This window comes from Bombina bombina, chromosome 10 (assembly GCF_027579735.1).
Source record: "Bombina bombina isolate aBomBom1 chromosome 10, aBomBom1.pri, whole genome shotgun sequence".
Taxonomy (NCBI): Eukaryota; Metazoa; Chordata; class Amphibia; order Anura; family Bombinatoridae; genus Bombina; species Bombina bombina.
Window position 1 is genome coordinate 69,195,647 of NC_069508.1, and position 24,754 is coordinate 69,220,400.

Below are 24,754 nucleotides of genomic sequence, written 5' to 3' on the forward strand. Positions count from 1 at the left end.
TGCTTATTTTTTTACTAAATAAGTGGATCAATTGATTGGATTAATCACCAGTTTGTAAGGAATTATTATGTTGCATTGTGACAAAATTTGTTTAAATTTATTAAGAGGTCTTTTATGCCTAAGAAATTATTTACCACATTAAAAAAGATCTCTATGCAAAATAAACATTTTAAATCAATTTAAAGCGATAATTGTATTAGTAAAATATGCATTGTTTTGCAGACCCAGGATAAATCACTTGAAAGCCTCTGTTATGTTGTTTTATTTTACTTATTTGGCTGTAAGCAATTAGAGACGGATACAAATGTACATATCAACCAATCACTGTGCATCATGTAGGATTTTAAGGGTTATGCAGTCCATGGAATGCAGTTTAGCCTTTCATGGAGGAGGAGAAAAAAAAACACACTACCATTTTGAGGGTTAAAGAAAAAGGAAGTTTGAAAAATAAATAATGAATTTATATATTAAATGAATGATGAAGGGGGAACACCCTGAAACGTCACTAAGGATTAAACTACAAGTTTTGATCACTTGATAAGACCAGTGAGTACTTTGTCCTATTTGAATACTCATAGCACCCTGGCATTTGACTTTCTTGTTTGTGGGAGTGCACTTATCTGATTATCTAGCTCTCTCTCTCTGTATTTCTATTTTTATATACAGTATATATATATATATATATATATATATATATATATATATATATATATATATATATATATATATATATATATATATATCAGAGACCGAAACCACTCCACTCTTAATTAGCTTGTTTGGATCTATGACTACTGCCACTCGGCAGTTTAAAGATAATACCTGTCCTGATGAAGGCCCAACTGAGGGCTGAAACGTCGACCATGTATTAATGTTCTAGGAATAAAGAAAATATTTGTCTCTATACAAACCCTGAGAGTGCCCTTCTTCTACATTGTTCTTTAACTATCTCTTATAAGGATTGCACCCAGGTTGTGGCTGCTCCACCTGGTTGGAGTGCTGGGCTATACACTATTTTGACTTTTGATATATATATATATATATATATATATATATATATATATCAGAGACCGAAACCACTCCACTCTTAATTAGCCTCAAATATAAAGAACCTGAAGACGCATCAAGGATATTTGTAGCAGACTGGATTGTATGGAAACTGCAGGGCACAGCAATGAGGAACAGAAGAGGAAAGTCTTCCAGACAAGAAATACACTGGAACAGCTCTTCTACATTTCATGTTTTCTGCCTATTGGATAGGAAAGCCACCCCCCAGAAACCATTGATGTAGGTTTACTCTTATAAGTAACGAGGCCTGTATGCTAGGGCCCAAACCAGCCTCAGGAATCCCTCACGGGGATCGGGAGTGGCCCTTTCAGCAGAAGTAATACATGCTGAAAGTGAGAACCATCTTTGTTTGCTTGAGTAAAACTACAGGACACTTATAAACTTCAGATACATACAACCATAACTAAAGTTGGAAGGAGAGTGTCTGTTCTTTTGCTATGTTACAGTAGTTTAAGATGTTTTCAAGCTAAACTGCAAATTTTAATATTAAAGGGACAGGAAACCCAAACATTTTCTTTCATGATTCAGATAGAGAATACAATTTTAAACAACTTTCTAATTTCCGTCTATTATTTCATTGTTTCATTCTTTTGATATCATTTGTTGAAGAAGCAGCAACGCACTACTGGTTTCTAACTAAGCAAATGGGCGAGCCAATGACAATCGGAATGTATATGCAGCCACCAATCAGCAGCTGGAACCTAGGTTCTTTGCTGCTCCTGAGCTTACCTAGATAAACCTTTCAGCAAATGATAACAAGAGAAGGAAGCAAATTAAATCATAGAAGTAAATTGTAAAGTTATTTAAAATTGTATTCTATATCTAAATCATGAAAGAATTTTGTGGGGTTTTATGTCCCTTTAAGGAAACGGTGGAAGGTTGTGGAGAACATTGTGTAGTTTGCAATAAAAAGAGACTACCTGCAGGACATGTAAGGAATAGATTGAGGCAGGTGTAATAGATCCAGCTCAAAAGACAAGAATAAAAAACAAGAAACTGATAACTTATTTAAAGGGACACTGAACCCAATTTTTTTCTTTCGTGATTCAGACAGAGCATGAAATTGTAAGCAACTTTCTAATTTACTCCTATTATCAAATTCTCTTCATTCTCTTGGTATCTTTATTTGAAATGCAAGAATGTAAGTTTTTGGTGAACAACCTGGGTTGTTTTTGCTGATTGGTGGATAAATTCATCCACCAATAAGAGTGCTGTCCAGAGTCCTGAACCAAACCAAAAAGCTTAGAGGCCTTCTTTTTCAAATAAAGATAGCAAGAGAATGAAGAAAAATTGATAATAGGAGTAAATTAGAAAGTTGCTTAAAATTGCATGCTCTATCTGAATCACAAAATAAAAAATATGGGTTCAGTGTCCCTTTAAATTTAGTAACATTTTCAGATTTTAGTTTACCATAGCTTAAAAAAAACCTTAAAGGGACATAAAATACAATTTAAAAAAGTTTCCAATTTACTTCTATTATCAAAACTACTTTGTCTTTTTGGTATCCTTTGTTGAAAAATAGGTAGGTAGACACAGGAGTGTGCATGTGTCTGGGGCACTAGATAGCAGCAGTTCTGCACGAATACTTTTAACAATGTTATACATTTGTGCTCCAGACCTACCTACCTAAGTATGCTCTTCAACTAAAACAAAACAAATGTGATAATCCAAAGTAAATTGGAAACTTTTTTTTTAAATTGAAAGTCTTCCCACAGCTCTTGGAGAATATGAGACACGAGTAGCCTGATATTTAGCATTTTCTATACATTTTGTTAATACATGATTTGCATAGTTGCGCTAATATCTTCCTTAATGACCATTATACTCCCCATGAGACATTTGGCCGTTTCCAGTTTGGTTGTTTAAAATGTTTGTTTAATCATCAATTTCTTAACAGTGGTAAACCGGCATTTTGCAAAAACCAATGAGAAACATACGATCAAGTCAAAAGTAATTAGGGACTTTATTCTTTTTGCTATGAATTCTTGAAGGCTGTAACCTATGTACAAATCCTTCAGATAGATGGCTGAAAAGTTGATACTCTTATAAGTTGGGCTCTAGGGATTCGCCCCCTAATTACTTTCACATTTAAAACTACAGCAGAAAAAGAAATGATTAGTCGAGAAATAATTTAAAACATCACTTTTTTCTTTTCTAATACTCTAAATCGTTTCAATTTTTTTAACAGGTTGAGCCAATTAACTATTTATTGTTTATACTGTTGCTTCTGGAAATTATTAGGAAGTCAGGCTATTATGGGTTAATAAGTTGTAATGCCATAAAATGTGTCAAAAGGGACTTAATTTAACACATTTATATGGACCAGTTTTCACTTAAATTTAGGACCGAAATGCCCAGCCATAATTTACTGCATTGTACTGAATTCTTCATATCAAACATATGTGTCCTCTTTTGGGAAAACCTCTTAAAACTGTGTATTAAAGGGACAGTCTACACCAAAATGTTTCTTATTTAAAAAGATAGATAATCCCTTTATTACCCATTCCCCGTTTTTGCATAACCAACACTGTTATATTAATATACTTTTTACCTCTGTGATTAACTTGTATCTAAGCCTCTGCAGACAGCCTCCTTATCTAAGTGCTTTTGACAGACATGCAGTGTAGTGAATCAGTGAAGACTGCTAAATAACTTCACGGGAGTGAGCACAATGTTATCTATATGACACACATGAACTAACACTGTCTAACTGTGAAAAACTTTCAAAATGCTCTGAGCTAAGAGGAGATTTTCAACGGTTTAGAAATCAGTTTGAGCCTAGCTAGGTTTAGCTTTTCAAAAATGCCACCAAGGGAACAAAGCAAATTTGATGATAAAAGTAAATTGGAAAGTTTTTTAAAATTATATGCACTATCTGAATCATGAAAGTTTAATTTTTACTTTACTGTCCCTTTAAGCGTATTTTGGTTACCAAAGAAAATATGAGATGAAGCATTCTATAAAGCACACAATTTAACCCTTTCATGTCATTATCGTTTAATGAAGTTTTTCCTTAAAAGATATCCTGGTTACGTTAACTTTCTGCATCATAGGTTTTATTTTTATATAATGAAACCAATTGGTCTGGTCTGTGGTATGGCAGTCATGTGTTTGCCATATTTTGATTTACCAGTTATCCTGGTTTTCACCCTGTGCCTCCTCCCCTTATCTGTTTCCATTGTCCTGGCCTCTCCCGTTCTTTTGGCTACTTATACTTTGGAAGTTGTTGCATTTGGAAATGCAGCGAGAGCAGTTCTTGCTCTATTTTACTTATCTAAACTTTGACTCTATCCTGTAGCCTATGTTTCTCACAAACTGCCCTTCACCTATGTGTATTATGATGTGGTGTTCGAGAGTTGCTCATTATTAAATTGTCCTCCAATTCACCATATATGGACCGTTATTTCTACCAAACCAACTCCATTCTGTCACTTTGCCAACATTGCATTATATAATTCTAAAATTAATTTTTTCATCTCCTTCTCTTCTGGAGGAACACTATGAAAAGGTGCATTCCAGATACTTAGGTACACATTAGACTGTTCCTTTTTTTTGCATGCATTATCAAATTCAATTCCTGTGTCTCCTCTTGCCCAATTTATACACAGATTCAGACACCTCCTTAACTCCCTGTAGGGCTCTTGAATCCTTATCCTATTTTTAAATACGCCTTGGTTTTCAGTTTCTATGATTTTGGTTATCACCATTATTCTTGTTGCTGTTAACATTTGTAGCAGATAGCACACATAATTCCTGCCAGCACCCTCCATCTTCTGCTGCAACATCACTTTTGTTTAACAGGATACTGTCTAATGGACAGACTGGTAGGACTAATTAAACATTCGAACAGTACTTCATTTCCTGTCTCTCATATCTTTAGGATGATTGGTCTGACTAAGTGCCCCCTGCCATCAGTTGTGATTTGTATAATGAGCAACAGTTAGATGTTACTGTCTGATTGTGTCCCTGCTTATCACTGGCAATATGCAAGTAATTAATTTTAAGAAACTATAATTCCATGTATAAACATCCATTTATTATGTCCTTGTAGGTTGTGCATGGGTTGAGCTTTGACCTGTGTGCCATATTTCGTGATCATAAACGCAAGCGAACATACATTTTATTTACCAATTTCTTAAATCAAATTGGGCCTTGCTCAAGACTTTCTTGGCATGTGAGCTGTCAATGTTCACTTAAATTCATAAGATGACTCCATATCATTCCCAATACTCAGTTACATTTTGCTGTCTGGGAAATAATGTCACACTTAAGAAATTCATATTTAGCATTACTTATTTTTTTTTACAGAAAGACATCTGTAAATAAATTATTCTAAAAGTGAAATAAGGTGGAGAATGCCAGAAGCCATTGTCTCCACTACTTCAGTCTTTACCCTACTGTTAACAAACACATCATTGCCTATGGACTTTAAAAAACACACACTAAGGTATTAACATCATAACATTTTTGCTAACAATACCAAGTGGACATCAAATACAGAAAAGGAAGATACATCAGCTTATATTTACTAGCTTGGTGAACACCACCTCTCTGAGAATGACCCATAAATGCCAGGTTTTAGCTACTTATCTTGGGACTACAGATTTACATACATAATCTCTGGAACAAAGATATTGGAAGGTAAAGATGGGTCAGTAGAACCACAGGTGTGTTTTTGAGTTCAGTGCTCACAGGCCCATCGCAGCTGCTTATCATTAACCTATATAAAAGTGGTGCAGATCTTTATGTAATCAATTTCTTTTTTTGTTTGTCCACCCCTCTTATTTTCCTGAAATGTACTATTCCTTTGTCCTTTTTGTACTTTCATTGGTTCCCTCTCACTGTATAAAAGAACTTCTAATTATTTGCTTTCTAGTTGGCTGCCAAACCATGCAGGAGTTTAAACAAGGTGGTAATGGGATACTGTTTGCTCCATAAGATCACACTATAAGTTGGTGTATACCCATCCAATCTTTCTTGATACCTGCAGCATTTTCCTCTTCTTACAGAAATTGTTTGCAGATCCCAACTTGGAAATAATCCCTGCAGAGCTTTATCTATTTGTCAGCTGGTCATCACTCTTCACTCACAAAGACATTCTCATTCATTTATTTCTGCTATGTATTTATTCTTATTCGAACTTAAATGGACAGTGTAGTCAAAAATAAACTTTCACTATTCAGATAGGGCATGTAATTTTAAACAACTTTCCAATGTACTTTTATCATCAATTTGCTTTGTTCTCTTGGTATTCTTAGTTGAAAGCTAAACCTAGGAGGCTCATATGCTAATTTCTTAGCCCTTGAAGGCTGCCTCTTATCTGAATGCATTTTGACTTTTTTTACCACTAGAGGGCATTAGTTCATGTGTGCCATCGATACAAGGTAATCACAGAAGTAAAAAGTATATTAATATAACTGTTTTAGTTGTGCAAAACTAGGGAATGGGTAATAAAGGGATTATCTATAGTTTTAAACAATAACAATTCTGGTGTAGACTGTCCCTTTAAAGGGACACTCAAGTCAAAATTAAACTTTCATTATTCAGATAGCCGACACAATTTTATAAACAGCTTTCCAATCCACTTCCATTATCTAAATGTGCACAATCTTTTTATATACACAATTTCTGAGGCACTAGCTTGTACTGAGCATGTGCAAGATTAACAGGATATACGTATATACATTTTGAGATTGGCTAATGGCTGTCACATAATGCAATGGGGGTGGAAAAAGAACTAGTTTAAAATGTGTCAGAAAGTAATCTGAAATTCAAACTAAGTGTTTTTGCATTGTCTTTTATTATGCGTTTATTGATTATTCGGTTCTACTGTGTTTAGGGAAAGTCTCTTTTTTGGATTCCTTTTTATTAAGGTTGTATTATTTATTAAATTATAATATCCACTAAATATCACAGTAGGTTATCATGTTCTGGATGTCTGTCGCTATTTTAGATACACATACTCTAAAGAGGTACATTGAGTAATCTTTACCTTTGAACTGTATTCTATATGTACCTTCTCTCCAACTACCAACAGCAGTGGAGCTAAAGACATTTTTCATCCAATCAGGGTGGTATTAGGCAATGTAAACAACGTCCTGTGGCTGCCTTCTCTTAGGTACATTTCTGATTGGTCAGATAATGAAACTTTACAATTCACTACTTTGTTTCTGTACACTTGGCTGCAAAGTGAAGTTTATCATAAATAATACTGGGTATATATATATATATATTTGTAAGCATACATACGTTGGTTGAAACATTTTACATTGTCTTTCAAACCTTTGCCAGGGGGTGCTGGTGGTGTTAATATGGCTTTCAACAAACCTCCTGTTTATGAATTTAGAGAGACACCAGCTTGAAATGGAAGTTCATCTATAGAAAGGAAGTTCCGTAACAGGAAAGGGAAAAAACTTTGCGACAACTTACTTCAAGCTGTAACAGATTAAATTGATGGTAAATCCAAGCGTATAACAAACGCTAGGACTTACCATCACTAAAAATAAAGATTGGTTTCTGTCCTCACTTCCTGTAAAAATAAGGGTGTTAAACTCACCCTATCTATGCGGCAAGTTTATCACTAACTCAGCGCCTCTGGCCGCTCACTGCACAGCGCGCTAATAAGGTGACGTTTCCACCTCTAGCTGTGCACGGCTATTGGTTAAGAGGTGGAAACTAGTTTTTATTTTTAGCAATGGTAAATCCTAGTGTTTGTTATACGCTTGGATTTACCATCACTTTAAATGTGAAAACAGCACGGTGCTTCACAATAACAAGATATATGATACTGAAGAATCCTGTGCTCGCATATATCTGCAGACGCGGCATTCATGGTCTCATGTAACTTCCCAAATCGACGGAAGCATCAATTCAAAATGTCTTCATATAACTAGATCATTCTTTACATTTGATTTTTAGGCGATATTGATAAAAAGATTTGGACTTTTGCTATAGAAAAAAATAAATTTCTGTACTTGATGGAATTAAAGGTACAGTAAAGTATGATTTAAACATTCATGAAAGTAAACCCAGGGGTAGCTCATAGGACTTCAGTAATGTGCAACTTAGTCTAACATTGCTGCAAACATTGTTACCAACACTGATGCCATAGAGTGCTAAAAAGAATTGCGCACTCCTGAACTCCTATAACTCCGCCCCAGGTTTACTCTGTAAAAAAGGATACCAAGAGAACAAAGCAAATTTGACCATTTAAGTAAATTGGAACGATGTTTAAAATTTCATGCTCAGTCTAGACCATGAAAGTTTAAAATTGACTTTACTGTCCTTTTAAGGAACTTTAAAAGGGGTGTCTTGTTTTTCAAATTCAAAGCGATTTTAATCTGTTAGAAAATCCAGTCATTTTATGGCATTAATTTGCATTAACAGAATTTTACAGTTCTATATCAAAAATGTACTTTAATGTAGATGTTGCATGGTTGTATGCCTGTTTTTGGCCTCATACTCATTAATTACAAGTGTTTTATTTTAATTAAATGATAATAATAAAACACACACATTTGTATACAAAAGTTGACCAAATAAAATATTTTGTTGATTGTGAAAAGAAATTAACTTCTTCAGTGAACATTAATTAATATATTTTGGCACATTGTACTGATACGATTAGTTGGCTTTTTCTTTTTTTCTTTTTTGTAATTGGAAAAAAATGTAACTGAAAATTTGTCATGTGTAAAACTCTGACTCGGCTGCAACTAACGATTAATTGGCGGATTATTTTTTCGATTAATCGACTAATCGGATAAAAATAAGAATCAATAATTGTTTCCTACTTTTTAAATAAAATCAACATACTGAGTGTTACAAATATAAGTAAGTAAAACAATATCGCAAACTGTTTGAAAAGAGTTAGAACTAGAAACAGGTAGACTATCACTGTTTTTAACATTCTGTTATTCACTCTTTCAGAAACTTTGCATTGAAATGCAAAAATCTTGACATGTTCCTGGCTAAGGCTGGTTTTCTGTTTGCAGCTATATTTCCTGCAGCAGATGGTGTTGAGGGGCTTGATATGCATAAGTAGGGTTTTGCCAATTTCGCCAAAGTAGGATATTTATCCGTGTTCGCTTTTCACCAATGCAAAGTGTTTTCCACCTTGGCAAGGGACCTCTCAATAAAGTAACCCTTGACTTCATTCTAACATAAAAAAATATCTTGAATATCTATATGCAATGGTAAATAACCAGCTATAAAGGTTAAGCGAAAATATCTAGTCCGCTCTAACAATAACATATATATTCTTATAAAGGTTGAATCTGGTACATATTATCACAATTTATTAAAAAAAAATAAAAAGCGTTAAGCAATATATATTAATAACAGGACAAAGCCCTACACATTTATTTATACAGTACATATAATCATCAATAGCAAGCAATCCGCTAATAATTGTGCAAACACATAATAGTGCACACTGCACATCATTTAAAATAACTCCCATCAATCTAGGGCTAGATGTAAATAACAAGTGTGGCGCTATATCATGCAAAGCATTGTCCCAAATCACCTGATTTAATTTAAACAATCCGAATGATGGACTATTATATCTGGGTTGCACATAAGCCAGGGGTAGTTGTAAACTTATACTGTCCTGAAAAAGTAAACGTCTGTAGACATCCTTTAGGCTAAGGGCATAACCATAAAACACAATACCATATGCAGGAGCTCATCAGAGTAAAGCGAGCTGGTGTTGTGCACAGACCAACTAATTGCAAACCAACTAATCGATTATGAGATTCGTTGTTGCAGCGCTATGTAAAAGTTTGGAAACCCTTACAGTTGATTCACTAGTGTTTTCTTTGTAAGGTTCCAGAACCTTAATTGTCTAAATTGACTTTTAAGCTTTAATCAACATCTAGTGGTTCCGGGCAGCTTCAGGGTTAAAAAATAGGGTTAAAGAAGATAGAATAGTAAATTTAAATTATATAATGCTATAACCTGTTATATTTGTACTTTTCTAAGTAATACAATTAATGAAACATGCCTGGAGTTACTGTGGAGTTTCTTTGTATTTCATTTGATTTCTAATACTTTTATGCCACCTTGTGGATAACAATAACACTGCATTCCATTTTTTGCATCACTTTATATGAATGTATTTGTAGAAAATGGATGTAAAACTATAAAAAGGAACAATTTATACATTATCTTTTATTGTGAATCTTAAAAGTTACGGTAAAACATTGATTTATTCATATATGATCTAAAGTTGGTCTTAAATATTATAAAATCATACTTTCTAGAAGAAATATATATATATATATATATATATATATATATATATATATATATCTCACTGTTGTACACATTTGCATGCTCTAATTCATTAGGGCATGGACATTTAGCATTACTGACTCAGAACAAGGCACGAGGGATGTGACTAGGGACTTTTATATAAAAAAAAAAATTAGGGCATTCTTTAAATCTCCTTACACCCTTGGTATAAAACTCTGTGTGGTCAGCTTTTTGCACTCTTTAATTGTATGGTCTAAAAGCATCGCTGGACATAAATAGTTTTGACTCCTGTGTTTTACTTTATCATAATAGTAATGTTGTACCTCTCCTTTTTCAGAACTGGGATTGATGGTTTTGGACAACCTACAGGTATACCAGGACGACCTACAACAGCTTATGGCTACCGCCCTGATGAACCATATTACTACGGCTTTGGCGCACGATAAACCTGATCTGGAGGCAAATCCACATTGAAACTATAAGATACTATTTGCTTGATACCACGTGGACAGAAGGATATTGATGGACACCTGTCTTTTAGCATGGCAATGTTTGAAAATATATATCCAAGGGGTGCAGTCCCACTAATTTCTACCTATAGTGGTATACGGGCACATTAACTAATTTAATATGTTCTCTGATATGTGTAGAATACATTTAATTGGATGAACAAGCTTTTAGTGATCAAAACATGATGTGCACTAGAAAACATTACCTATTTTCCAACTGCATGCTATTAAATTACATTTATTTTCGGGGTTTTTTTATCATGTTGCCCTAAAAATTCTGTTTTAGCGGTACCCAAGCTCAATGTTTGGGCAAAAGGATTAGAAACTGGTTTACTGATCAATGAAGAACAGAAAAGTTACTGCAAACCACTTTGGTGTAACCACTATGAATTTTATTATTATTTATTTCCCGTATTACCTATTTAGTGTAGTTAACCATCTGAAGTATGATAAAATGTTTATTAACCTTGAATATTTATTATATATAACAAACTGGGTTTGTTTATTGTTTGTGCTGAATAAACACAAATTAACTGTTTATTAAAATTTGCAAAAATATTGGCTGTTCTTAAAAGCACCTGTTCATCTACCGGTAAAAGAAGAGAATTTAATTGTTACTGGAGTCAGGAAACATATGCAATTTAAAAGCTTACTTGCTAGAAATTTTAAATATAAATCTGTGCTCCCTTCTCCCAGGTGCTGTATTCACAGCTGCAAATAATACTTCATCATCTTACCCAGGATAGATTAAAAAATCAGAGGGATGCGAGCAATATTTCGCTTTTGAATTTCATGAAAGCCAACACTTAATGTGATTATAATCTTTAAGAATTTACTGGCTAGTATATAAAATTACTATAAAAAGAGGGGCACTTTCATTATCTATTTTTTCTTTCAAATGTCATGGAGAGTCCACAATTTCATTCCAATTACTAGTGGTAATTCAACTCCTGGCCAGCAGGAGGAGGCAACGAACACCCCAGCAGAGCTGTTAAGTGTCACTCCCATTACCCATAATTCCCAGTCATTCTTTGCCTCTATCATCGGGAGGCTGTGCGAAGATGGTGTCTGAAGATATTTAATCCTTTAATGGGTACTTTTGCCTGCAAGCAAGGATTGGGGCTATGCTGTGTCCATGTAATTATCTTTAGTAAGAATAATGGTGGCTTTTAGCAGTTAGAAGATGACAAGGTAGTCCTTGCTTACCTTCTAACATTTATGCTACCCCTTTATAGAAAACCAGGGTTGGTTACTCTGCTTTTCCTATTCTCCAGGTCCCTGTCAGAAGTCGTCTGGATCTGTAACACCTAGGATTAAGTGTCTGCCCACAGCTGAGGTTTCAGGGTCCCTGTCAGAAGCCGGTGAAACTGAAAAACCAGAAGCTGGTGTAGAAGAAAGAAGACTTTTAACCGTGAGTCCTTTTTCCCTGCCCTCATGGCTTGTTGCCTAATAGGGCTGATTAGGGTAAAGGAACGTTTTCATAATTTCTCCGTGTGGGTGGACATTGAGAGGCTTTTCTAGTAGGCTAATACGCTTTAAAATCCCTCAGTGGCAGCAAATGTTTAAATATGACTGCCCTGCCTGCATATAATATTTCACACTAGTTCTGGCTGTGCATTGCACTGGCCTGTGCATTGCTACAACAACATATGTTCACATTTTCAAAGTGAACATTTAATAAGTAAGGCATTAAAAATAGAATTATACAAGAATTGAACAAGGATTGGGCAAGGGGCAAGACAGAAGGCAAGTACTTTTGTAATATTATGTTTCATATACCTTTTTGTTTTTGTATGCAATTGCTACTGTAATCCTGTGTCTTATGTGTTTAACTGGTTCCCACTTTTGTAAAAATGCTCAATATATTCATAATCATTTTTGCAACCTCTTGTAGAGACAAACTACATTATTCAATTACTCCTTCTCCCTCTCCACCTGCACTGTTCATTAACCCATCTCTCTTAAACTCAACTTACTTTTGTACTCATGAACTTTACCTATTCCTAAACACTCTCCCCCCTGCAGCTTGTCTCAAAAACAGTCTCACTACTGCAAATCTGTATCTCATCTCATGTCACTCTCCCTCTTGCTTTTACTTACTGCTGGGGACATCTCCCCTTATCCTGGTCCCCAACCACTGCCCAGCCGTGCACATCCATGTGTATCGTCCCATAGAGTCCGAAAACAAAACTTTGCAAACCTTACTCACATTCCGTTTGCATCAAAAGCCACTACTCCTTTCACTTGCGCACTCTGGAACTCTTGCTCTGTTTGCAACAAGCTCACTTCTATACATGACCTCTTCATCTCCCGTTCCCTCAACCTTCTGGCCCTAACAGAATCCTGGCTCTCTCCCCTAGACACAGCATCCACTGCTGCTCTGTCACATGGGGGTCTCCACTTCAGCCACACTCCTAGGTCTGGTAATAGACAAGGAGGTGGTGTAGGTATTTTACTTTCCTCTCGTTGCACCTTCAACAAATACATCCCATCTCTTCCCTCACATTTCCCTCATTCGAAACCCACATGATTCGCTTAGTCTCCCCTCTCTCTGTACGTGTTGCAGTCATATACCGACCCCCTGGCTCCTCATCTCAATTTCTAGATCACTTGGCTGCCTGGCTACCTTATTTCCTTTCCTCAGACACCCCTGCCCACATTCTTGGCGACTTCAACATCCCTCTTGACAATCCCACTGCCTCATCTGCAAAACAACTTCTGCAACTCACTTAATCTTTTGGTCTGTCACAATGGACTGATTCTCCCACTCACAAAGACGATCACTCTCTTGACCTGATCTTTAGCTATCTATGCACTCTCTCAAACTTCACAAACTCGCCCTTTCCTCTTTCTGACCACCATCTCCTTACTTGCAACATATCATCCCTCCCTACAACTCTCCCTCCTTCTTTTCCTCACACCAAATTTCACAGAAGCATTATGTCATTAGATCAGCAACAGCTTGCTAATTCCTTCAAACCTCTCCTCTTATCCTTCTCCTACTTTTCCTGCCCTGAACAATCTATCTGCCAATATAATTCCACCCTTATATCTGTCCTTGACAATCTCGCCCCTCTTACCATAGCTCGGAAATCACACACTCATCCTCAGCCCTGGCATACTCCTCTGACACGGTACCTACGCAGATGTTCCCGTACTGCTGAGCGGCACTGGAGAAAATCTCGGAGTTCAGCTGATTTTCTTCATTACAAATTCATCTTGAACTCCTACTATTCTGCCCTTAATCTCCATAAGCAACACTACTTCTCTACTCTTAACTCTATTCTTTCTTCAAACCCAAAACGTCTGTTCTCCACTTTCAATACTCTCCTCTGTCCTCCCCCACCTCCTAATACAACTTCTCTGTCAGCTCAGGACTTTGCCAGCCACTTCAATAACAAAATTGACTCCATCAGAAATGAAATCAGCTCTCAACATAATTCCATTCTCTCACCCCCTCAAATGCTCTCACTCAACCACAACCCACATAACCTTAAACTTAGCTTGTTCTCCCCTGTTACTGAGGTAGAAGTTTTGGCACTTATACTGTGCTCTCACCTCACTACCTGTCCCCTTGACCCTATCCCCTCACAGCTACTCCCCTCCTTCTCTGCTACCCTTACCCCTATACTTACACACATTTTCAACCTCTCCCTCAGCACCGGTATATTTCCCTCATCGCTGAAACATGCACTGGTCACACCTATCCTCAAAAAACCTGCCCTTGATTCTACCTCCCCATCCAACTACCGCCCTATTTCCCTCTTGCCTCAAAGCTTCTTGAAAAACTAGTATATGCACGCCTATCCCATTTTCTTACGTTAAACTCCCTTCTTGACCTTTTGCAATCTGGATTACGTCCCCAGCACTCCACAGAGACAGCTATTGTTAAGGTTACCAACGACCTACTTACAGCAAAATCAAAAGGCCACTTCTCTCTGCTTATCCTTCTTGATCTGTCCGCAGCCTTTGACACTGTTGACCACCCTCTCTTGCTCCAAACCCTCCAATCCTTCGGCATCTGTGACACAGCGCTTTCGTGGCTCTCTTCCTACCTGTCAAACCGTACCTTTAGTGTAGCCTTCTCTGGGTCCTCCTCTGCCCCATTACCACTTTCTGTCGAAGTACCGCAAGGCTCTGTCCTCGGTCCCCTTCTCTTCTCAATCTACACGTCATCACTAGGTTCCCTAATAAGGTCCCACGGTTTCCAATATCAATTGTATGCCAACGACACCCAAATCTACTTCTCTGCACCAGACCTATCTCCTTACTTGCTAACCTGTGTCACTAACTGTCTTTCTCACATCTCTTCCTGGATGTCCTCTCAATACCTCAAGCTAAATCTCTCCAAAACTAAGCTCCTCATTTTCCCACCTTCTTCCAAAATCTGCACCCCCAATCTCTCTATAACTGTCGACAACTCCATCATTACCCCTATCCCACATGCCCGATATCTCGGGGTCACATTTGACTCCGATCTTTCACTCCTCACATTCAGTCCTTGGCTAAAACCTGCTGCTTCCACCTTAAAAACATCTCGAAAATTCTACACTTCCTTACACAAGACACGACTAAGATTTTAATCCACTCTCTCATTCTTTGCCACCTCGATTACTGCAACTCTGTCCTCTCTGGTCTCCCCACCTGCCACCTAGCTCCTTTACAATCCATAATAAATGCCTCTGCCAGACTCATCTTCCTTACACGTCGCTCTTCATCTGCTGCACCTCTCTGTCAATCCCTTCATTGGCTTCCTCTTGCCTCTAGGATCAAACACAAAATTCTCACTCTGACATACAAAGCCCTCAACTGCACTGCTCCCCCCTATATCTCAGACCTTGTCTCCAGATTCTCTCCCTCCCGTCCCCTTCGCTCTGCTCATGACCTCCTCCTCTCTGGTTACCTCATCGCACTCCCGTTTACAGGACTTCTCCAGACTGGCTCCCATCTTGTGGAACTCTCTGCCTCGCTCCACAAGACTCTCGCCTAGTTTTGAAAGCTTCAAGCGCTCCCTAAAGACTCTACTGTTCAGGTATGCATACAACCTATGCTAACCTTACTTTATACCAGTTCCACTCCTCCATCGCTATCCCCTGAACCCCCTTAGCATGTAAGCCTAAGAGTCCAGCTGTTTGTAGATCACCTTCTTAAGAGCTGACTACAACAGTGCAACTCTTGGCAGGGCCCTCTACCCATTTGATCCCTATATTTGTTTTGTTTTACTCCCCCTTTGTTTATAGCGCTGCGGAATCTGTTGGCGCCCTACAAATAACCGATAATAATAATAAAATATAGACTACAGTTTGCCAGTATTTATTTGTAATGACTCTGCAGTTAAAGGGACATAAAACCTATTTTTTTCCTTCATAATTCAGATAGAACATACAACTTTCCAATTTACTTATGTTATCAAATTTTCTAAGTTTTTTTGTTATCCTTTGTTGAAAAGCAGTAAAGTAAGCTTAGTGTGCAGGTGTCTGCAGATCTATATGGCAGCAGTTTTGCAACAATGTTATAGCAGGAGCACTAGATGGCAGCACTATTTCCTGTCATGTAGTGCTTCAGGCACATGCACACTACCTACCTAGGTATCCATTTAACAAAGAATAACATGAGAACAAAGCAAATTTGATAATAGAAGTAAATTGGAAACTTTTTAAAAATTGTATTCTCTATCTGAATACTGAAAGAACATTTTTGGGTTTAATGTCCCTTTAATCCTTTTATGTTAGGATTTATAGGGGACCTTACTATGGATGCCCTTTTAAGTGTTTAGATTTATTTACACGGATCTCAGTAAATAGTCAGGGTTTAGATTTATTTACACGGATCTCAGTAAATAGTCAGGGAATCAAGATTGTGCTGATTTTAACTCAAATCTGGAGTAAAACACATATGGCATTTTAACTGTATGTTATATGCTGAAATCCCTATACATAGCATGTTGGCATGTAAGGGAGTTTATGGTGTGGGTTATTTTTCTACTGCATAGTCTTGTGCGAGCAATTTCACATGCTGCCAAGATGATACGCTACTACTGAGGATCCAACTTCTCTCAGATCATGGTTGGGACTTTTACTCGTATAGTTTCAGATGCCTTCAACCATAGGGAGCGATCAGTAGCGGAGGACCGTAACTATCTAGTAGCCTCCTATTCAGCGGTCCCCAATATTGTTTTTTCCGAACTGCTGTTCTTTCGCTTCTAATGCCGACTGTTTAGGAGGCGGTCGCATTGCACGCCTTTTATGCCCTAGCTCAGCGGTGTATTTCTCTGATTGCGGACACGTAAGATACACTTTTTTGGGGGGGTATTATGGTGTCAGGGCTCTTACAGAGAGGATAAGAGGATATTGACGTGTATTTCTTTTAAGAGATATGACAAGTCCACGGATTTCATCCTTACTTATGGGATATCGCCTCCTGGTCAGCAGGAGGAGGCAAAGAGCACCACAGCAGAGCTGTATATATAGCTCCTCCCTTCCCTCCCACTCCAGTCATTCTCTTTGCCTGTGTTAGTGATAGGAAGAGGCAGAGTTAGGTGTTATAAGTTTCTTCAATCAAGAGTTTATTATTTTTAATGTAGTACCGCAGTGTGCTACTTTGTTCTGGGGTTTAGCCTAGACCAAATCAGTCTCTTCAGTGCAAAAAGAGAAGCATTTGGTGGCTTCAAAGCAATGGGAACTTGTGGGATATAATTCTCACTGCTTCTCCCATAGATGTATGCTGCCCTGCTTGTAAAAGTCAGAGTATAGCTCAGCACTTTTTGTTTTCACAGGCCAATGTGAAGAGGAGAAAGAACTTCACAAGCCGGGTGAGATGCCTTAGTGCCGGGCAGACGTCTAAGGTAAGTGCTAATCTTTATTTTCTGGAGTTATACAGAAATTAGTATGCACACAGAAAAGACTTAGAACTCTGTTTATAACATATCCCTGAGATGAGGGTACTTTTTTTTTTATTAATGGCAGTTCGGTGACCCAGAAGCAGCACATATCATCCTTCTGTTTAACTTCCAGCTGCTTATAACTACTTGCACAGCCGGCAGGGAGGGTTATCCGATTTCACTACTTCAGTGTTATTTAGGATTCTCGTGAGGGGACATGAGGTGTTGCATATCCCTGTGTCTTACGCTTGTGCTCAGACAGGGTGCTCCTATTTAGTCAATACTGTTGGCTATTGCTGTTCCGCTGTTTTTATTATGATAACAATGGGAACTGACTGGGGAATTTGAAATATACAGGACTTTTGTATTTCTAACGATGCCCCTGTTCACTTCGGCTTATGTTTTCTCAGCCGACAGGGAATCTTATGTGTCTCATTTAGGGTGTGAGTTTCCACCTAGGAGTGTTTAACTTAGGTGTTTTCACTTAGGAGATGGCATCCAGCAGGGGAGTTGTGCCTTTTCAGCGTGTGTTACTTTAGTGCTGATTAGGACTCCCGGCGGCTCCATTTTACTTTTTTTTTTTTTTGCAGAGTTTGCCGCGCGCAGGAGACTGAGCTCGATACGCCCACGATGGGCGGAGCTTTGTTACGCGCCATTGTGTGCGCGCTGTTTGTCTCATCATGGATGGCTCCATTTTTCTCCTTCACATCACGTGTGCCTTGTGTGCTCGCCTTATTTAGCTCGTTGCTGCTAGCAGATCGCAGGGTGCCTCCTCGGCTGTGTTTCACAAAACAAATACAGCTGAGAGGTCGTTCGCTCCGTCTAGAGTATTTTCTTGGGTGAAGGTGTCATCTCCTCTGTCACTTTCGGCAGAGCGGTGCCACAAGGGAACCCGAGTTCCACATAAAGTTAGGCATGCTGGTCTCTCCTGTAGGAATTAATCGGAGGTGCAGCTGCTATCTTGATAACGTGAAAAGGTATCTGTATTGTTAATTACACAACTGCCCCATACATTTTGACCTTTATATGAAAGGAACATTCTCAGTTGGTACTGTTCCCCATAGGTTGTGTGAAATACTTTTCAGTATTGGTTGCTATAAGCAGCATTCTGGCTCTATGACAATATTTTATACAGGTCTTGCCTCTAATGCTTTTAAATGAATTGAACATGCTGTTGCAGTCTTATTTACTGTTTATTCATCCTTTTTGAAGTTGGATGGTATAACAGATATTCAGTGGGTCATAGACATAAAGATGAGTCTCTTTCAGATTTAAAGAGACAGTACTGTTTTTGTTCTATGTACATTGTATACATGATTCCAGCTGTTTTTTTGTTGATTTATCCTTTATTGAAATAAACTTGTATTAACCTAAGTTTTTTCCACTCAGTGGGTGTCTTTTTACTGGCGCCTTGCCTATATCCTAAGGTTGGCAGGTACCCAAATTTTACTTGTACGTTGCTGACGCTATGTGATGCAATATTGCACGCGACCTTCATTTGCTTTTGTACAATAAAGAAAATAATGTCTGTTTTTACAGTTCAAGGGACGGTAAGTGTCATTTTTATGGGGACATTACTGGTTTTTCTTTGGTGTGTATTCATCCTTTGTGACTTTGGATGGAACAGCAGCACACTACAATGGATTTTTCCTTTAAAATGTAAAGGAATTATACCTCTTAGCTGTTTCAGTTATAAAATTTCTGATATTTCCTTGCAGATTCCAAGTCGGCGGCTAAGAGTTCGGGATTTTCCGTCCTAGCACGCAGTGCCTTATGGTTGAATTCTCGATCTGCGGATGCGTCAACTAAGCCTACGCTTTTGACTATTCCTTCCAAGGGGAGGACCCTTTTCGGGCCTGACTTGAAGGAGATCATTTCTGGCATTACGGGAGGTAAGGGTCACCTCCTCCCTCAAGATAAACAAAAAGGGGACGGCGGAGTAATTTTCATTCCTTTCGAAAATTCAAGGGAGTCCCCCGCTTCCTCTTCCGCTAAACAGGAAGGGAATTATGCACAAGCCAAGTCTACCTGGAGACACAACCTGTCTTGGAACAAGGGTAAAGAACCCAAGAAGCCTGCTGCTGCTATCAAGACAGAATGAAGGGGCGGCCCCCGATCCGGGACCAGATCTAGTAGGGGGCAGACTTTCTCTCTTTGTCCAGGCTTGGATAAGAGACGTTCAGGATCCCTGGACACTAGAAATCATGTTTCAAGGGTATCAGTTGGAGTTCAAAAATTCCTTCCCCAGAGGAAGGTTTCTTCATTCACGATTATCTGTAGACCAGATAAAAAGAGAGGCGTCTTACGTTGTGTAAAAGACCTCTCCTCTATGGGAGTAATTTGTCCCGTTCCAATACAGGGGCAGGGGTTTTACTCAAATCTTTTTGTGGTTCCCAAAAAAGAGGGAACATTCCGACCCATTTTAGATCTCAAGAGTCTGAACAAGTTTCTCAGAGTTCCATCCTTCAAGATGGAGACTTTTCGGACAATTCTTCCATTGATCCAGGAGGGTCAATATATGACTATCGTGGACTTAAAGAATGCATATCTTTATATTCCTATCCACAGAGATCATCACAAGTTCCTGAGGTTTGCTTTTCTGGACAAACATTTTCAGTTTGTAGCCCTTCCTTTTGGGCTAGCCACGGCACCCAGAATCTTCACAAAGGTTCTAGGGTCGCTGCTGGTGGTTCTCAGGCCGTGGGGCATTGCAGTGGCGCCTTATCTGGACGATATTCTGATCTAGGCGTCGTCTTATCAGCTGACAAAGTCTCATACAGACATTGTTCTCTCCTTTCTAAGGACTCACGGGTGGAAGGTGAATCTGGAAAAGAGTTCACTAATTCCACAGACAAGGGTTCCTTTCCTGGGAACTGTAATAGACTCTCTATCCATGAAAATCTTATTGACGGAAGTCAGAAAGTTAAAGATTCTGAATACATGCAGATCCCTTCAGTCCAATCCTCGGCCATCAGTGGCTCAGTGCATGGAGGTAATTGGATTGATGGTGGCTGCAATGGACATCATTCCGTTTGCTCGTTTTCATCTCAGACCTCTACAACTGAGCATGCTCAGACAATGGAATGGCGATTATGCAAATTTGTCTCCTCAAATAGATCGGGATCAGGAGACGAGGGACTCTCCTTTGGTGGTTTTCGCCGGATCATCTGTCCCAAGGGACGTGCTGGGAAGCCTGTTACTAGAAAGATTTACCATAAGATTTGGCGTAAATATCTTTATTGGTGCGAATCCAAGGGCTACTCATGGAGTAAGATTAGGATTCCTAGGATTTTATCTTTTCTCCAAGAAGGATTGGAGAAAGGGTTATCAGCAAGTTCCTTAAAGGGACAGATTTCTGCTTTATCTATTTTGCTACACAAACATCTGGCAGATAATCCGGATGTTCAATCTTTTTGTCAGGCTCTGACTAGAATCAGGCCTGTGTTTAGACCTATTGCTCCTCCTTGGAGTTTGAATTTAGTTCTTAAGGTCCTTCAAGGGGTTCCGTTTGAACCTATGCATTCCATAGATATTAAATTATCTTGGAAAGTTTTCCTTTTGGTTGCTATTTCTTCTGCTTGCAGAGTTTCTGAGCTATCAGCATTACAATGTGATTCTCCTTACCTTATTTTTCATTCAGATAAGGTAGTGTTACGTACCAAACCTGGTTTTCTTCCTAAGGTTATTTCTAACAAAAATATTAATCAGGAAATTATTGTTCCTTCATTATGTCCTAATCCTCCTTCTAAGAAGGAGTGTATGTTACATAACTTGGATGTGGTCCGTGCCCTGAAGTTTTACTTGCAGGCTACTAAAGAATTTCGTCAATCATCTTCCTTATTTGTTGTTTTTTCTGGAAAACGTAGGGGCAAGAAAGCTACGGCTACCTCTCTTTCTTTTTGGCTGAAGAGTATCATCCGCTGGACAGCAGCCTCCTGAAAGAATTACGGCTCATTCTACTAGGGCTGTGGCTTCCTCATGGGCATTTTAAAATGATGCTTCTGTTGAGCAGATTTGCAAGGCTGCAACTTGGTTGTCTCTTCACACTTTTTCCAAATTTTCCAAATTTGATACTTTTGCCTCGTCTGAGGCTGTTTTTGGGAGAAAGGTTCTTCAAGCAGTGGTGCCTTCCGTTTAGGTTCCTGTCTTGTCCCTCCCTTTCATCCTTGTCCTATAGCTTTGGTATTGTATCCCATAAGTAAGGATGAAATCCGTGGACTCGTCATATCTTGTAAAAGAAAAGGAAATTTATGCTTACCTGATAAATTTGTTTCTTTTAGGATATGACGAGTCCACGGCCCACCCTGTCATTTTCTAAGACAGGTCTTTATTTTTGTTAAACTTCAGTCACCTCTGCACCTTGGCTTTTCCTTTCTCTTCCTAACTTCGGTCGAATGACTGAAGTGTGAGGGAAGGGAGGAGCTATATATACAGCTCTGCTGTGGTGCTCTTTGCCTCCTCCTGCTGACCAGGAGGCGATATCCCATAAGTAAGGATGAAGTCCGTGGACTCGTCATATCGTAAAAGAAACATTTATCAGGTAAGCATAAATTTCCTTTTTTATTTATCCACTGTAGTTCAGTGGTTACTTTGCGAAACGGAAATTCAGGTTAGAGTTTGAGCTCTGACCATGCGTCTACGAGCATTTCATCATGGGCCCTGTTTTTCACTGTTAACCTACGCTGCCTCATGGAGTCTGTTTCTACACAGATCATTTTAATTGGCTTTTGGGGATAATTTAATTTTTTATCAGTTTGCTTTTACTTACTGATTAAATTCCTTATTTGTTTCTGAATATGTGTAGGAAGCATTGATGACCAGAATGCAGCATTTAACTCTGTATTGTATATGTTTAATGTGTTACATTTCCACTCCTTTTCAGGGTAGCTCTTTGTAAGTAAGAGAGCTTTCCCATATATGAGGTTGTATCTGCCTTTTGTACTTTTGCAGTTCTTTAAGAAGAGAACAGACAAAAGATTTTTGTATGCCTCTAATGTTCATTGGAATTTATTATGTAGGTATGCGCTAACTGTACCTTTTTCTTTTACTGCTTCTATATGCAGTACGAAGGTTTACAGCTAACAAGTCCATCCCTAGGGCTCGGTATGGGAACCGTAATATTCTGTATTGACTGATACTAAATTTCATGGCTGCAGATTAGGTCTCATATGTATAAAGTTCTCCAGTGGCTCTTTGAAAAAGCAACAGCCTGGAAACCTTCAGACTTTGGTTCAATTAGAACTGACAGTGGAAGCACAGAGCCATGGGTTCAGATCTCTGCACAGCCCTGTCTGGCAGAATGCCTCCCACACCTTTCCCAACATGTAACATGCCGTACATGCATAAAAGCAAAGCGGCCTTATCGAATGCATATGAACTCCTTTTGTTTTTATTCTCTCATATTGAGAGATATAGGATAATGTTTGCGACAGTTCCAGTCCCCGTGGTGGAACGGGGTCAAGGATTCTATTCAATCCTGTTTGTGGTTCCCAAGAAAGAGGGAACTTTCCGTCCCATATTGGAACTTAAGTGTCTCAACAAATTTCTCAAGGTTCCGTCCTGAAAATGGAGACTATTCGTTTCATTCTACCCTTGGTTAGGAGGGTCAATTCTTGACTACCATAGACCTGAAGAAAGCGTATCTTTATTTTCCCATTCATAGGGGAACACCACCAATTCCTGCGGTTTGCCCTTCTAGACTAACAATTGGCGGTCGTCACCAGTTTGTGGCACTTCCCTTTGGCTTTGCTATGGCTCCTCGAATATTTACAAGGGTTCTAGGGGCCCTTTTGGTGATGGTCAGATCTCAGGGAATAGCGGTGGCACCATACTTAGTTCAGGCGCTGTCTTTTCAGTTAGCAAGATCTCATACAGAGATGTTTTTTATTCTACATTTCCACGGATGGAATGTGAATCTGGAGAAGAGTTCCCTGGTGCCAGACACCAGGGTGTGTTTCTTGGGATTGATTATAAACTCTCTGTCCATGAAGATTTTTCTGACGGAGGTCAGGAAACTAATCTTCTTGCTTCTTGCCTTTCACTTCAGTCCTCTATCCCAGTGATTTTTAACCTTTTTTTTTGTCGTGGCACACTTTTTTAAATTAAAAAATCCTGTGGCACACCACCATCCCAAAATTAAAAAAAAATCACACATTGTAGCCTAATACAGCATATATATATATACACATACACACAAACACACACATACTGTATGTATTGTGCTGTTATGCCATGCCTCCTACAAACTACCCCTGCACTGGGAGTAAAAAACAAGCAAAGTTTAAAAAATATGTCACACTGTTGTCAGTCTGCCGTGGCACACCTGAGGATCTCTCACGGCACACTAGTGTGCCACGGCACACTGGTTGAAAAACACTGCTCTATCCGTCCATCAGTGGCTCAGTGTATGGAAGTAATTGGTCTAATGGTTGCTTCAATGGACATTATTCCATTTGCTTGATTCCATCTGAGACCCCTACAGTTATGCATGCTCAGACAGTGGAACCGAGACCACTCGGATCTCTCGCAGAGGATAGCTCTGGATCCCCCAACAAGTGATTCTCTTTCTTGGTGGATTTTGCAGGACCATCTGTCTCAGGGTGCATTCTTCCTGAGACCATCCTGGGTGATTGGGACCATGGACGCCAGCCTGTCATGCTGGGGAGCAGTTTGGGGTTCTTTAAAGGCTCTAGGCCTTTGAACTCAAGAGGAGTCTTCTCTCCCCATAAACTTCCTAGAGTTGAGAGCAATCTTTAAAGCCTTATCGGCTTTGCCTTAACTAGCTTTGGTCTGGTTTATCAGAATCCAATAGGACAACTTCACCTCGGTGGCATACATCAACCACCAGGGAGGAACTCGGAGTTTGTTAGCTATAAAGGAGGTGACTCGCATTCTCTAGTGGGCAATGTGTCCTGATTGTCTCCTTTCTGCCATCCACATCCCAGCCGTGGACGACTGGGAGATGGATTTTCCGTGCAGGCAGACCTTTCATCCCGGGGAGTTGGCTCTCCATCCGGAGGTGTTCACAATGATAACCCTCAGATGG

The 24,754-nt window shown here is 38.8% G+C and overlaps 1 protein-coding gene across 1 annotated transcript in view; it reads left to right on the plus strand.

Annotated features, from left to right (window-relative positions):
* Window positions 1-11,375, plus strand: part of KIFAP3 (kinesin associated protein 3) — a 479,627-nt gene extending 468,252 nt beyond the window's left edge. The window contains 1 exon segment of the mRNA XM_053693102.1: window positions 10,658-11,375. Within this exon segment, the coding sequence (XP_053549077.1) occupies window positions 10,658-10,766 (109 nt within the window). The 3' untranslated portion in view covers window positions 10,767-11,375.
* Window positions 11,376-24,754: the final 13,379 nt, after the last annotated feature.